The 16,613-nt window shown below is 39.5% G+C and overlaps 1 protein-coding gene across 4 annotated transcripts in view; it reads left to right on the top strand.

Annotated features, from left to right (window-relative positions):
* Positions 1–16,613, top strand: part of SUPT3H (SPT3 homolog, SAGA and STAGA complex component) — a 546,620-nt gene that overhangs the window by 528,563 nt on the left and 1,444 nt on the right. For 3 of the 4 annotated variants that reach the window (XM_058736125.1, XM_058736124.1, XM_058736126.1), the window contains exon 12: positions 14,348–14,488. In XM_058736125.1, the coding sequence (XP_058592108.1) occupies positions 14,348–14,389 (42 nt within the window). In that variant the 3' untranslated portion in view covers positions 14,390–14,488. Of the gene's footprint in view, positions 1–14,347; positions 14,489–16,613 lie in introns of those variants that run through there. The other variant, XM_058736123.1, reaches the window with a different exon arrangement.

Below are 16,613 nucleotides of genomic sequence, written 5' to 3'. Positions count from 1 at the left end.
TTAAAAATTTTTTTTTTTTTCTTAAAAGTGACATCTCAGCATCTGGGAAGGTAAAAAAAAAAAATGATGACCCTCAAGTGAGAAATTTGAGAGATACAGCAGGTAACCTGCTGTTGTCTGGATAAAAGGCAGACAACCTTAATATCTGTTTCTTCTATATTAAATTAAATTCCAGTATGAGAATTTCTATTGAGAAATATCATTTATGGGGCCCCGGGTGGCTCAGTCAGTTAAGCATCCAACTCTTGATTTTGGCTCAGATCATGATCTCACGGTTCATGAGATCAAGCCCTGCATCAGACTCCACGCTGAGTTTGGAGCCTGCATGGGATTCTCACTCTCTCAAAATAAAATAAATAAATTTGGGGGCACCTGGGTGGCTCTGTCGGTTAAGTGTCCAACTTCAGCTCAGGGCACGATCTCATGGTTCATAGGTTCGAGCCCCACATCAGGCTCTGTGCTGACAGCTCGGAGACTGGAGCCTGCTTCGGATTCTATATCTCCCTCTCTCTCCGCCCCTCCCCTGCCCGCACTCTGTCTTTCTCAAAAATAAATAAACATTAAAAAAATTTTAATAGATAAATAAACTTAAAAAATATGCTATTCACTGTATAATCATGACAGATTCCAAAAGGGAGCCATTTATTGACAAAACCAAGTTGGAGTTCTATTGATAATACATTCGTCTACTCTACCTATATTTTCAGCCTTCACTATGCATCCAAATCAACTGGATTGTGTTTCAAGCGTTCTGAGGCCTAAACGCCATTCAGACCCATTGACTTGAAGACGAAGAGTTAGAGCATCTGTTATTTTTTAAAGTGATTTGGACATACAGTGTTGTTGTTTTTTGGTTTTTTATTTTTTGTGGGGGGTTTTTCTTGCCTTTTTTTTCTATTTTTGTTTTTTACTGCATACTATTCTTAACATTGGTTCAGAAAATAAGGACTAGTTGAGAATGCCTCCAAACTGAAGATGATTTAGATTCAAGTCCCATCTCTGCACTGGACTGTACCAGGCTGCTCTGGCTTAAATTAGAATTAAAATTTTAATTTACCCTTTAAGTGATGTTGAACAAGAGTTGAGTTTGTTAGGACTAAGAGCATATACATGTCTACCGTAATCTGGGTGGAATAAATTATGCCAGATTTCAGAGGTTTGGGGTTCTTTCGCTTCATGTAAGCCAGTGTGATATAATGAAAAGCGACACGCCCTGGGTTTGAAACCCTGAAACTACCATTCACTAGTCATGTCACTTTAAAAAGGAGAATAATAAATAAGACTTTTATTTTACTAGTTGTGGTAAGGCTAAATTAGATATGGGCATGAAAGTGCTTCATAAACTATAAAACCATGTATCTCAGCATTTTTAAATCTTTTCCCCTCCCTGTGTTAAGAAATATACAAAAACTCATGCCCTTTTAAATGTTATTTGAAATTAAATATTGTGATAAAAAGCAAAAAATATAAATAAGAGGGCTGCCTTGTTTTTTCCTTCCTTCCCACCCCTAAGGATGACCTGTTAATGCATTTTACTTGACAGTTAAACCTTTACCATTAAATTAGAAGCTAAGTGACAGCAAGGACTGTTCTATTTATCTTTGTATCCTTTGTACTACCACACACATAGTGGCTTATTAAGAACTCAATAAATATTTTGCTAAAATCAAATTAGGCAAATTGATAGGAACTCAAGCAATAGAACCAAAATCTTCTGTCATAGGCCTTTGAAGCGTAAAGTATATGTGAGTGAATTTGGGACCCACGACAATGAAATTCTTTTTTTTTTCTTTTTCTCCTTTATTGAGGAAATATAATTTTCTTGTATTGAGGAATCCCTGGCAAAGATAATCATATATATTTAAAGTGTACAACATGATAATTTGATATACATTGTGGAGTGATTACCAAGGTCAAGATGCAGTAACTAGCACACGTATCTCCTCACATAATTAACCCTTTTGCCTCTTTGTGTGGGTGTGTGTGTATGTGTGTGTGTGTGTGTGTGTGTGTGTGTGTGTGGTTACAATGCTGAAGATCCACTCCCAAGCAACTTTCAAGTATACAATACCGTCTTACAACTGTAGCCACCATGCTATACATTAGATCCTGAGAACTTATTCCTCTTATTGCTGAAAGTTTGTACCCTTTGACCCACATCTCCTCATTTCCCTCTTCCCACAGTCCCTGGCAACCGCCATCCATTCTATTCTGTTCCTGCGAAATTAGCTTTTAGGGATACCGTATAGTATTTGTCTCTTTTTGTCTGGCTAATTTCACCTAGCATAATGCTTTTCAGGTTCACCCATGTTGTCAGACATGGCAAGATTTCCTTCTATTTTATGAGTGAATAATATTCTGTTGTATTTCTGTACCACATATTCTGTATCCGTTCATCCAGCAGAGAACTTTTAGGTTGTTTCCATATCTTGGCTATTGTGAATAATGCTGCAGTGAACATAGAGGTGCCGATATCTCTTTAAGGTGCTGACTTCATTTCCTTTAGGATGTATACCCAACAGTGGGACTGCTGAGTCATTTGATAATTTTATTTTTAATATTTTGAACAATCGCCATACTGCTTTCTATATGACTACCAATTTACATTCCTACCAACAGTGTATAAGGGTTCCCCTCTCTTCATATCCTCACCGTTTGTTATCGCTTATCTTTTTGATAATAGCCATCCTGACAGTTGTGAGATGATATTCATTGTGGCTTTGGTTTGCATTTTTCTTATGATTAGTGATGTTGGGCACCTCTTGGCCATTTATCTGTTTTCATTGAAAAAATGTCCATTCAGGGCCTTTGCCCGTTTTTAATTGGATTATTTGCTTTTTTGCCATTAAATTATATGAATTATTTTTACATTTTGGGTATTAACCCTTATCAGATACATGAGTTACAAATATTTCTCCCATTCTGTAGGTTGTCCTTACAGTGATTGTTTCCTTTGCTGTGTAGAAGCTCTTTCTTTTGATATAGTCCACTTATTTATTTTAGCTTTTGTTGCCTTTGCTTTTGGTGTCTTATCCAAGAAATCATTTCCAAGACCACTGTCAAGGAGCTTACTCTCTGTGCTTACTTGTAGGAGTTTTACAGTCTCAGGTCTTACATTCAAGTTTTTAATCCATGTTGAGTTGATTTTTCTGTATGATTTTGTGTCTGATGTAAAGTAGGGGACTATTTTTATTCTTTTGCACGTGGCTATATGTTTATTAAAAAGACTGTCCTTTCCCCTAGTATATTCCTGGCTCTTTTGTCAAAAATTAATTGACCATATACATGTAGGTTTATTTCTGGACTAGTTATTCTGTTCTATTGATCTGTGCCTGTTGTTGGTTTTTTGTTTTTTTTTTAAGTTTGTTTGTTTGTTTATTTAGAGAGCATGAGTGAGGAGGGGCAAAGAGAAAGGGAAAGAGAGAATCCCAGGAAGGCTCCACACCAGCAGTGTGGATCACAACATGGGGCTTTGAACTCATGAATCATGAGATCATGACCTGAGCCAAAACCAAAAGTCGGATGCTTAACATACTAAGCCACCCATGCACCCTGATGTGTGTCTCTTTTTATGCCAGTACCATACTGTTCTGGTTGTTATATTTTTGCAGTATAGTTTGACATCAGGGAATGTGATGCATCCAGCTTTGTTCTTCTTTCCCAAGATTGATTTGGCCATTAAGGGTCTTTTGTGATTCCGTATGAACTTTATATTTTTGCTTACATAAAAATATATTTGTTCATATTTTCTGTTTCTGTAAAAAAAAGTACCATTGGAATTTAGATAGCATTGAATTGAATCCGTAGATTGCTTCAGTTTAGTACAGACATTTTAACAATAATAATTCTCCCCGTCTAAAAATTCAGGATATCTATTTGTTTGTGTCTTCTTCAGTTTCTTCACCAGTGTTTTATAGTTTTGAGGGTACAGGTCCTTCATCTCCTTGGTTAACTTTTTCCCAATTACTTTATTATATTTGATCCTATTGTAAATGTGATTGCTTTCTTACTTTCTCCTTTCAGATCATGGTTTGTGTATAGAAATAGAAACACAACTGATTTTTGTAAGTTGATTGTGTATCCTACATGAATGAATTAATTTATAGTTTTATCAATTTTTTGGTGGCAATCTTTAGGGCTTTCTATGTATAAGATCATGTCTTCTGCAAATAGAGATAATTTTACTTTTTCCTTTCTGATTTGAGTGGCTTTTTTTTTTCATGCCTAATTGCTGTGGCTAGGACTTTCGCTACTATGTTGAATAGAAGTGGCAAGGGTAGGCATCCCTGCCTTATTCCTGATCTTAGAGGAAAGGCTTTTCACTTTTCACCATTAAGCATGATGTTAGCTATGAATTTGTCATATATGGCCTTTATTGTGTTGAGGTACATTCTTTGTAGACCTAATTTGTTGAAGGTCTTATCATGAAAGGATGCTGACTTTTGTCAAATGCTTCTTCTGCGTCTTTTGAAACGATCACAGGATTTTTACTTTTATTAATGTGATATCTCATATTGATTGATTTGTATATGTTGAATCATCCTTGCATCCCAGGGGTAAACTTCACTTGATCATTGTGTATAATCCTTTTAATGTGCTATTGAATTAAGTTGGTAGTAGTTTGTTGAAGGTTTTTGCATCTGTGTTCACGAGGGACATGGCCTGTGATTTATAATATGAAATGTGTATTTTATCTTCATCCCTGTTTCTGGCACAGAGCTCCCAAATAAAGCCTTTGGAATTTCTCATGATGACAGCTATAAAGGTGTCCCTTTTTATGTCACTGAGATGACTTCAAGACTACACCTGAGGATGGAGGCTGGTTGCCAGTGGAGCCAGTCATGTGATTGGAGGGTTGGAACTTTCCATCCTACCCCAAAATCTCCAGGGAGGGAGGAGAGGTTGGAAATTGAGTTCAGTCACCAATGGCCATAGATTTAATCAATCATGTTTATGTAACAAAGCCCATAAAAAAAATATGGGGTTCAGAGAACTTCCATTTTAGTGAACACATAGAGATTCGGGGTGAATGGCACACTCAGAGAGGGAATGGAAGCTCCACACCCTAACCTTGTACCTTGCTCTATGCATGTCTTTCATCTGACTGTTCCTGAACTATATACTTTTATAATAAACCAGAAATCTTGTAAGTAAAATGTTCTTCTGAGTTCTGTGAGCCACTCTAGCAAATTCATCAAACCCAAGGAGGGTGTCATTGAAACCTCTAGTCTATAGCTGCTCAGTTAGAAGCAAAGGCGGTAACCTGGACTTGTGATTGGTGTCTACAGTATGGGAGGCAAGGAGGTAGCAGTTTTGTAGGACTGAGCCCTTAACCTGTGGGATTTGATGCTCCTTCCAGCTCGATAGTGTCAGAATTAAGTTGAATTATAGGACACTGAACTAGTGTCCCAAGAATTGCTTGTTAGTGTGGGAAAAAACCCACATCAGAATTGGTGACCAAAGTCTTAGCCTGTAATTTTCTTTTCTTGTAGTGCCCTTGTTTGGCTTTGGTATCAGGATAATGCTTGCCTTGTAAAGTGGGTTTTAAAGTGGTTCCTTCTCTTCAATTTTTGAGAGTTTGAGAAGGATTGGTATTAATTCTTTTTAAATGTTTGATAGAATTGACCAGTGGAACCATCTAGTCCTGAGCTTTTCTTTGTTGGAAGACTGTGTATTACTGATTCAATCTCTTTGCTCATTATTATTTGATCCGTTCGGGTTTTCTATTCATTATTCAGTCTTGGTAAGTAGTGGGTTTCTAGGAATCTATCCATGTCTTCTCAGTTATCTAATTTGTTTGCATATTCTTGTTCATAGTGGTCTCTGATGATCCCTTGTATTTTTGTGATATAAATTGTAATGTCTCTTTTTTATCTATATTTTCACTTATTGGAGTCATCTCTCTTTTTTTTAGTCCAGCTAAAGGTTTGTCAATTTTCTTTATCGTTTCGGAAAACCATCTCTTAGTCTGGTTGATCTTATCTATTGTCTTTCTATTCATTTATTTCTGCTCTAATTTTTATTATTTCCTTCCTTCTGCTAACTTTGAGCTTAGTTTTTTCTTCTTTCTAGTTCCTTGAGGTATAAGATTAGGTGGTTTATTTTAAATCCTTCTTTTTTTCATAATGCAGACATTTATTGCTATGAACTTCTCTCTCAGAACCGCTTTCGCTGCATCCCATGAGTTCTGGTGTGTTGTTTCCTTTTTGGTTTGTCTCAACATATTTTTTATTTCTCTTTTGATTTCTTTTTTGACCCACTGATTGTTCAGAAGTGTGTTGTTTAATTTCTACAGATTTGTGAATTTTTCAGCTCTCCTTCTGTTACTAATTTCTGATTTCATACCATTGTGCCCAGAAAAGGTACTCGATAAGATTTCAGTCTTCTTAAATCTTTAAAGCCTCGTTTTGTAACCTAACATATGATCTAGCCTGGAGAATGTCCCTTGTGCATTTGAGAATAATTTGTATTCTTCAGCTGTTGGATGGACTGTCCTCTGTATGTCTGTTAGGTCCATTGGTCTAAAGTATAGACCAGGTTCTTATTTCCTTATCGATATTAAATCTGGATGATCTATCCATTCTTGAAAGTGGGATATTGAAGTACCCTACTGTTTGGCATTGATGTGTTTTTATCTACAAATCTATTAATAATCATTTAATATATTTAGGTGCTCTGATATTGGGGGCATATTTCTTTATTATTATTATATGAATTGACCCCTTTATCATTATATAATGACTTGTTTTTATCTCCAGTTACAGCTTTTGACCTAAAATCATTTTTTTTTCCTGATACAAGACTGGCTACTCCTGTTCCCTTTTACTTTTCATTTGCATCTCTTTCACTCTCACTTTCAGCCCATTAGTGTCTTTAAAGCTTAAATGAATCTCTTGTAGGCAGCATAGAGTTGGGTCTTGTCTCTTCTTTTTTTTGTAAGTTTTTAAAATTTATATATTTTGAAAGAGAGGGAGTGCAAGTGGGGGGTGGACAGAGAGAGACATGGAGAGTGAGAGAATCCCAAACAGAGCTCCAACTCGTGAACTGTGAGATCATTACCTGAGCCAAAGGCAGACACTTAACCAACTGAGCCACCCAGGCTCCCAGGTCTTTCCTTTTTTAATCCATCCAAGCACCCTGTATCTGTTTATTGGAAAATTTAAACCATTTACATTTAGAATAATTAGTAATAGGTAAGGACTTACTATTGCCATGTTGCTAAATGTTTTCTGATTGTTTTGTAGTTCCTATTTTCCTTCCTTCCTATCTTACTATCTTCCTTAGAAAACTGGTATTTTTTTTTTGTAGTGGTATACTTTGATTTTTTTCTCTTCATTTGTATATTTTTTATAGGTTTTTCTTTTTCTTTGTGATTACTATGAGGCCTTCATAGTACATCTTGTAATAGTCCAAGTTGAAAACAACTTTCATTGCATGAAAAAAATTCTATATGTTTACTTGCCCTCCAGCTTTATGTTGTTGATGTCACAGTTTACATTTTTTTCATATTGTGTACCCATTAACAAAATATTGTAGCTATAGTTATTTTTAACACTTTTGTCTTTTAATTTATATACTGGAGTCTAGTGATTTGCATACCACCATTGCAGTATTAGAGTATTTTGAATTTATAATTGCCTGTGTCAGTGAATTTAATACTTTCATGTTTTCACTAGCAACCTTTTGTTTCATCTTGAAGAACTCCTTTTAACATTTCTTATAAAACATGTCTAGTGGTGATAAAATACCTTAGCTTTTATTTGTCTGTAAAAGTCTTTATCTGTACCCGGGAACTACTTTCCTGGGTAAAGTATTCTTGGTCAGAATTTTATGTTCTTTGACCACTTTGAATATATTATCTCACTCTCTCCTGGCCTAAAAGATTTCTTCTGAGAAATCTGCTGTTAACCTTATTAGGGTTCCCTTGTGTGTGATGACTCTTTTTAAACTCTTGCTGCTCTCAAAATTCTCTCTTAATCTTTGATATTCAAGAGTTCGATTATATTGTCTCAGTGAAGATCTCTTTGGGTTGAATCTCTTTGAGGATCTTTGAATTTCATGTATCTGGATGGCTATCTCTCCCCAGATTTTGGAAGTTATCAGCCATTATTTCTTTGTTTTCTGACCTTTTCTCTACTTCGTCTAGGACTCCCGTAGCATGAATATTGTTTCATTTAATGGTGTCCCATTATTCACATAGGTTTTCTTTGCTTTTTTTCCTGCTTATTTCTTTTTTCAGCTCCAAATGGATAATATCAAGAGATCTGTCTTCATGTTCATGGATTCTTTCTTCTGCTTGATTGATTGAGCCTATTATTGAAGCTCTTCATTGCATTTTTTTTTCATTGCATTCACTTCATACCTCAGCTCTAAAAATTTTTTATGATTTCTCTTTGTTGAATTCATTTTGTTATTGCATTGCTTTCCTAAGTTCATTTTGTTGTCTGTCTGTGTTCTCTTGAATCTCACTGCACTTCCTTAAAATAGTTGTTTTGAATTCTTCTTCAGGTAACTCCTAGATCTCCATTTCTTTGGGGTTGGTAACTTGAAAATTATCAAGCACATTTGGTAGTGTCATGTTTCCTTGTTGCTTCACGTTTCTTGTGGCTTTGCATTAATGTTTGTTCATTTGAGAGAGGAGTCACCTCTTCCAGCCTTTCAGACTGACTTTGGTGGAGAAAGACTTTCAACTGAGAGTGGCTGTGAAGGCTCAGGCTGGGTAGGGTGCCATGTCTCTGATCCCAGAGAGGGCATAGAAGCATAATCTCTGTACATCTACATGAGCTGAGGCCAACATGTGCAAAGACTGGGTTTTTCTTTGACCAAGACTGCAGAAGTCCTGTAAGCGGGAGTAGTGTCTAGGGTTGTTGGGGTCCTAGGTGGCAAAGGCTGCAAGGGTCGTCCTGTTCCTCTCTTTTTCCTGTAGGAGGAAGTTCTAGCCAAAGAGAATACCTGCTGGTACCAGGTCTGGTGAACTCGCACTTAGAGAAGCAGTGAAACCAGGGTCCTGGGGCACAGGTGCACTTGCTGTGATAGTAGTCCCAGCGTCTGATGTGCACGCATATGCAGATCTCCTGAGGAACCAGGTCTGCATCTCTGGGGATCACCACAGTGATTTGGACCCCAGGATGGGGGATGCAGCAGTGGCACGGGCTGTGGGATGACAGGATGCACCAGTGTCTTGGGCCCAGGGTAAGGGGTGCAGTGACAGCATGCCCTGGGGGATGGTGGGTCAGAGCCCTGACTTTGGCAGCAGGGAGCAGAGCGGCAGCAGCTTGACCTCTGTGATGCCAGGCCAAAGCGGTGACTCGGGACCCAAGGCGGGTGGCACAGAGCTGTAGCCGTACAGCCACTGATGGCAAGTCAGTGCCATGACTTAGGAGCCAGAGGGTGGGACAGAGAACAGCAGCTATAGCATCACAGCCTAATGATAGCAGGTCAGAGCCACAACTCAGGACTCCAGGAGTCAGTCATAGAATGGCAGCAACTCAGGCCTAGCGATGGTTGTCAAAGCCATGACTTTGAACCCTGAAGGCAGGGCACAGAAAGCAATGGCATTTCCGGTTTCATAGATGGCAAGGTGCCGTGGCTTCCCGATCCCAGACGGTGGGGCACAACTGGGGCCCCTGGGGGCAGGTCTCACCACAACGGTAGCTCCAGACCTGGTGAGGAGACACAGCAGTGAGGAGCCCAGGCAACCCTTTAGTTGGGTTCAGTGTTGGTGAAGACCGTGGGAGCACGCAGTAGCAATGTCTACGAATGTCCACGGCAATGAGGAGGATTAGTAGGGTTCTCCTGCTCCTTTTCCTGTCAGGTGTAATCCCTCCAAAAGCGTTCCTCTTTGCACTGAGCTGCTCTGGACTGGGAGATGGGGTGATGTAGGTTAAATGCTTCTTATGCTTTTCTGTAGAGCTTTGCTCAGTTGTTGAGCCCCACAGGATTTCTGCTGCTTCTTTGTTGTAATCTAGAGCTTTCCCAGAGCTGTTTTGTCTATTTATAGTTGTTTGTTTATTTTTTTGTGTGGGGAGACAAGCTTTGGGACCTCCTTGGTAGCCATCTTGCTGATGTCAGTCCCTACAATGAACTTTTTGTTTTATTTTAGTTAAAGTTTGAGAAAGTGGGGTGCCTGGATGGCTCAGTTGGTTAAGTGGCCAACTTTGGCTCAGGCCATGATCTTGCTGTTTATGAGTTCAGACCCTGCATTGGGCTCTGTGCTGACAACTCGGAGCATAGGAGCCTGCTTCTGCTCCCTCTCTCTCTGCCCCTCCCCCACTCGCACTCTCTCTTTCTCTGTCTCTCTCTCTCAAAAATAAATAAACATTAAAAAAATTGTTTTAAACAAATAAGTAAAGTTTGAGAAAGCGGAAAAGAATCAGGAAAGCTAGTCGTGAATAAGTGTAAATCTACACTGGTGGAAGGGGTGGTTTTATCTATAAAGCTTTACTAATTAAGTTAATGATGCAAATAACACACAGGCAGTTATATTCAACTAGGAGCCACAGGTGTGTTTTGTAGCATGTTTATCTTTTGTTTAAAATAAATAATAATCATTTGCTTTTTAATATTAGTTTGTATTCCTTAAAATGTATGATTTATGACAGCCCATAAAAAGGCAGAAATAAACCAGCCTAGGATTTAAATTTGTTTCTCGAGCCTGTCTATATGCAGATTAAAAGAAATCATATTTTAAAAATGAAAACTTACAAATTCATTTCCCCATCAACACCCAGTGCAGTAGGCAGAATGTGTCGGCCCACCCAGTTAGATTGAGGTTCTGTCAGTAGGCCATAATTTGAAGCTGAACGAATATATGAGTGTCAAAACTTGGGAGCTAATGTAATCCTCAATTTAAGGGAGGTGGAGGGAAAGCCTGTGAACTACAATTGGCCCTTTAAAACGAAAAACGAAATATCTTTGCTGTTAACTTTTTTTTTAACGTTTTATTTTTTTATTGTTGAGACAGAGAGAGACAGAGTATGAACAGGGAGGGGCAGAGAGAGAGGGAGACACAGAATCTGAAATGGGCCCCAGGCTCTGAGCGGTCAGCACAGAGCCCGACGCGGGGCTCGAACTCACGGACTGCGAGATCGCGACCTGAGCCGAAGTCGGACGCTTAACCGACTGAGCCACCCAGGCGCCCCTTTGCTGTTAACTTTAGAGATGCCAGGATGTCTAGCATCTGAATGTCTAGCATGTGAATTTCAACAAATTCACATAGGAGCGACTAATAGTTGAGAACAGAGCTTTTTTCAATCAGAAACAAAGCTGCAATGGTATATAAGATGCCGAAACAGGGCTGTCGGGATTAAGTCAGATTTGTTTATACATTTTTAATAGTGGGGGAGGTGGTCCCAGCTATTTCCAGTCAAGGTCTGGGTTTTTACTGAGATACAGAACCAGGGTATCACTCATAGGATCTGACAGTAGGGAATAAGTAGAGTGCTTCATGAGAATGTGGCCTCTGGAAGGCCCTCACCCCAAGCAGTGTGGGGGGTGGGAGGGAGGGCAGGGTGGGTGATGGGTATTGAGGAGGGCACCTTTTGGGATGAGCACTGGGCGTTGTATGGAAACCAATTTGACAGTAAATTTCATATATTAAAAAATAAATAAATAAATAAATAAATAAATAAATAAATAAAAATAGTACAGATGTAAAAAAAAAAAAAAAAATTAATTGAGTTTCAAAGTCCACAACACAAACAGAGAAATTCACAATTGACACAAAGATGAGTTGTCTTCGCCCATCTTCCTTTAAAGTTGCTCGCCCTGGAAAGGTTGCCAACTTGGGGATGTTCCCATAATCACCCTCCACAGACAACATACATCCTTTGTCCATCAGAAGGAAAAGCTGTGACTCTGGCTAGAGGGCCCTAGGGGATGGGTTTGCTGAAATTGCTCTTTGCTGATCACACACGTTCGTTTGCCCCTTCTCTATCGTAGAATTAGAATAGGAAGAACTTAGTCCGGAAATCTGGGACAGCTCTAAACTTTGGCTTTCTTATTAAACTTAGCTGCTCGAAGTCTCTGCGATTAAAAGTCTCTAGGCTTGTAATCATTTGCAAACAATAGTGATGAATCATCTGTGACGGTGAACTGATTTTTGGAAAGTAATCCTTTCAGTATGAGAGAGAACCATTTCCTGTTGGCCACCCTGGAAAGATTAAACTTGGTAATGTCTCAGGTGTGCACGGCCAAAACTCAGCCTGCTCCTGGGCCAAAACCTCTTTTTCAAGCAAGCCTCTCTTTAGCCATTTACCTTTACGAGGAATCCAGCTTTACTCCCAGGTCCATTTATCTCCATGTAAACCATCCCTGGGCTTTAAATATTATGTTGTGTTGAAGGTTGTCACTGTGGTTGTAAAATTTAAAATATCAAGGTCAAGAACCTGAAAGTACTACTTTGGCATAAGCCTCTGGTAAGGCAACTGTGGTGGTAGGGGCTGTTTCAAGGCCTGAGGCTCCCCTGTCTGTGGTTGTGGGAAGACACTCTATCCGTCCCTGCAAGTTATTTGTGGCTCTCTGAGGAACTCATTTAACACTGTTCTCCGGTGCACAGACTGAGGAGGTAAAGTTGGAATTTTCTAGTCCTTGTTAGAACGTGTGCTTCAATCCAAAAGTGTCCAAGGGCACAGCAAGCCTGATGGTAAGTCAGGAACAAGCTCACAGAGACAGCCCTGAGGAACGAAAGATAGAATGTGCCACTGTTTTCTCATCCTTGAAATGCTGATCTGGAGTGAGCTGTGGAGCCGCACAGCCAACCTATGAAATTTCAGCCAGCATTCCAAAGCCCGACAACCGTAGTAAATCCCGTATAAGCTGAATATTCGGAGGAAAGATGTTGAAGTTAATTGAATTTCATGATTAACAGAAAGTCCCGCAGAAAACTAGCTTGGTTTCACCTCACATCGGTGGAAGTCTTGCTAAAAAGCTTGGTTCCACTTTTTTTTCTTTGGGTATTATTTATAATATTTTATATTTATTTATTTATTTATTTATTTATAATTATTTTATAATTATAAATGTAATTTAACCATTTTTCGAATTAAACTCTCCAGCATCTCCCTAACATTATTTTAGTCATAAAAACTTATTCTACATTTCCTATAACGTGGCTGTTGAAGGAAAAACAAAATCCCTGATACGGGATGTTGTCGTTTTTCTGTTTTTCGGAACACAGGTTGTAGGAAAAAACCCATCTCATTGAGGGTTATGAATTCTCTGAGTATGGCTATTCCTAGTTTAAATAATGAAAAATATGGTGGTGAAAGGGATAATCTTATTCCTAAGTCCTGGATTTTAGTTCTGTTTCATTCTGGGTTTCATTATGAGACTCAAGACAAGTCACAGAGGCCCTGTGTAGTCCAACTCTTCAGCTCTGAACTGTAGAATATATCTCACAGGAAGAAAAATCATGAGTTTTTCTTGATTTACTGGAATATATTATATTATTGCCTTTGGTATCCATTTTCCCATTTTCTTTTATGGGGATATTTTATCCCATTATGACTATCCACACGTACATCTATATGTACTTGTATGTACATAAAATTATGTAGGAGGGGTGCCTGGGTGGCTCAGCCAGTTAAGTGTCTGACTTCAGCTCAGGCCGTGATCTCACGGTTCGTGGGTTCGAGCCCCGCGTCGGGCTCTGTGCTGACAGCTCAGAGCCTGGAGCCCGTTTCAGATTCTGTGTCTCCCTCTCTCTCTGCCCCTCCCCTATTCACGCTCTGCCTCTGTCTCTGTCTCAAGAATAAATAAACATTAAAAAACATTTTTTTTTAATAAAGTAAAATTATGTAGGATTCGAGTTTTCTATAATGTCTCTAATGTACAGAACTCCTTAGAGATCACCATATTTCAGCAGGGAGGAAAGGCTTCTATTAGTGTCTGTTTCCAAGCTTTTCACTAAGACTATAAATTAGGCCTGGGAAGGCTATAATGAGTCAGTAATTTATAGACTATTAAGAGAGTTAATTAGAAGTGATTCTTGAGCATGTCCAATAGAGAACACATGTTTATAAAGGACAAACAGATTCAACACAACATGTCTTTGACCTAACCAAACCCAATCAATTAACAAAATGGGATGTCTTATTTTGCATATCTCCCACTCCCCGAAAATAGAATCCCTAACCACTTGTTAACCACACTGACTTTTTAATAGACAGAGTGGTGACTCTAGCCACCAGAAATGTTGCCACCAGAAATGTTCAGAGTAAGCACCCTGTTCGACGGAAGCCAGCAGAGTCTACAAAACAGGAAGAAAGCTCTGCATGTTGCTCTTTTCCCTCCTTTCCCGGTTCGACTTGATGTGATAATTCATTGCAGGTTTCTTTCTCTTTGACAGAGTGCCTACCGCAGGAATGGGATGGCTTTTCTGGCCTGCTGACGGGACTTGTGACCGTAACAACAGGAAAGGCATGTTATAGTAAGGTGATTTCTGTTCCCCTCTTTGGACAAAATAAAATACAAGTTTACCTTCTCTGTATCCTCAGGAGTGGGTTGGTTTGTTGTGACTATCAACTGGCTGACTCCGGCCCTTTTCCAGCCCCCTCAGTGCTCCGTCTTGTTTACTGGCTGGGCCGTTTAGCTAATTAATGGCAGGATGTTTGGGATAGTGTGTAGGTGGACAAGAATGCAGATCACACAATTTTGAAATTTTAATTTGGGATGGATTTACTGCCCTCAGCTCACATATCTTAAAGGCAGTGTCTTGTTTTCCCTCCAGTGTTTAGTCTGTGTTTTATGTGATGCATTTTGTAATCCAGGTTTGGGACAGAGGAGACAAAAGGACAGTCAGTTTTCCCTCACACTGTCCCACAACTTTACTTTGTGACATTTGCTGAGTATGTATATCTTAGGTGTGTCTTCGAGACAAATACTCATTTTATAAACTCACACTAATCAAAGACCTAATTGATCTGATGAACTATTCCCGTCTTCTCGTCCCTTCCCCCCACTTCTCACGAATGTGTTATTTTCACACCTTCTTCCCGACTTCCTGCACATCTGCCATCGTGCCTGGTTTTCCTCGTGTAGGCCCTCTCCTCCTGTCCCCTTGTCCCTCCAGTCCCCAGGCCCACCACACATACACACTGTACCCATGTAGAAGCTAAGTAATCAGGGGCGCCCGGGTGGGCTGAGTTGGTCGAGCGTCCGACTTGGGCTTAGGTGGTGATCTCATGGTTTGTGAGTTCGAGCCCCGCATCAGGCTTTGCACTGACAGCGTGGAGCCTGATTCAGGTCCTCTGCCTCCTTCTCTCTCTGCCCCTCCCCTGCTCGTGCTCTTTCTCCCTCAAAAATAAATAAATAAACATTAAAAAAAAAAAAAAAAAAAGATGAAAGAAACAAAGTAATGAGAATCCCTTGAAGGGGAGCTGAGTGATGGGCTTTCTCCCTTGAGAGCAGTCCCACAGCTAAACTGGAATCTGGGACTGGGTCATTTCTTGCTGGTAACAGCCGAGCCCCCCTTCTGGCATCTATACTTTCTCCATCAGATGACAAACCCTAACTTTGGAGAACACATCAAAATATAGCAGATGTAATTGTACAGTTCCTGATTAAACTTGAATTTTAAAAAAGGAAGCTGGGGCGCCTGTTGGTTGGGCATCCGACTTCGGCTCAGGTCACGATCTCGCGGTCCGTGAGTTCGAGCCCCGCGTCGGGCTCTGGGCTGATGGCTCGGAGCCTGGAGCCTGCTTCCGGTTCTGTGTCTCCCTCTCTCTCTGCCCCTCCCCTGTTCATGCTCTGTCTCTCTCTGTCCCAAAAATAAATAAAAAACGTTGAAAAAAAAATTAAAAAAAAAAAATAAAACAAATGGGCGCCTGGGTGGCTCAGTCCGTTAAGGAGCCGACTTCGGCTCAGGTCACGATCTCGCGATCCGTGAGTTCGAGCCCCGCGTCGGGCTCTGGGCTGATGGCTCAGAGCCTGGAGCCTGCTTCCGGTTCTGTGTCTCCCTCTCTCTCTGCCCCTCCCCTGTTCATTCTCTGTCTCTCTCTGTCTCAAAAATAAATAAAAAACATTTAAAAAAAATTATTTTTTAAAAAAAGGAAGCTATTTCTTTAATTCTGTAGGACTTCCAGTTTTATTTTTATCATGGTTTTTACACACACTGAGACATCCTTTGTGAAGAATTAATAAAAACAGAAATAAGAAACATGAAAGATTTTCCTCCTGTGACCAAATCATTGTGAGGCTCCGTTAATATGATTGTGCCATATTACTCACATTTGTTAACTATCATTTACCTGTTCTGTGTTAGTCCTTCTGGAAAAAATCTTCATGTCAAGAAGAAAAAAAACGTAGATATATAATATCAAAAAATTGCCAAGGGGTTTTGATGTTCCATCTGTGCTTGTTGAAATGTATGATTAAACTTTTCTTTTTATCATCATTCTTATTTTTCTTGGCATCCCTAATCATAGAAAATTATAAGCTTGCAGTAAACATCCTAACTTTTAAAACGACAGCATTTATTGTATTTGGTTTCGATCTGCCGGGCTTATGGATGTATAAAATTTTCAGGGGCTAATTTTTCACATCAAAATTCCTTCTCTCCCACATTATACATTTTAAAGTATGCACAAGGCAGAAAATACAGAGTTTAGGTTTTT

The sequence above is a fragment of the Neofelis nebulosa genome, chromosome 6 (assembly GCF_028018385.1).
Source record: "Neofelis nebulosa isolate mNeoNeb1 chromosome 6, mNeoNeb1.pri, whole genome shotgun sequence".
Classification (NCBI taxonomy): Eukaryota; Metazoa; Chordata; class Mammalia; order Carnivora; family Felidae; genus Neofelis; species Neofelis nebulosa.
The sequence above is the reverse complement of the archived record's forward strand: the minus strand, read 5'-3'. Positions and strand labels throughout refer to the sequence as shown.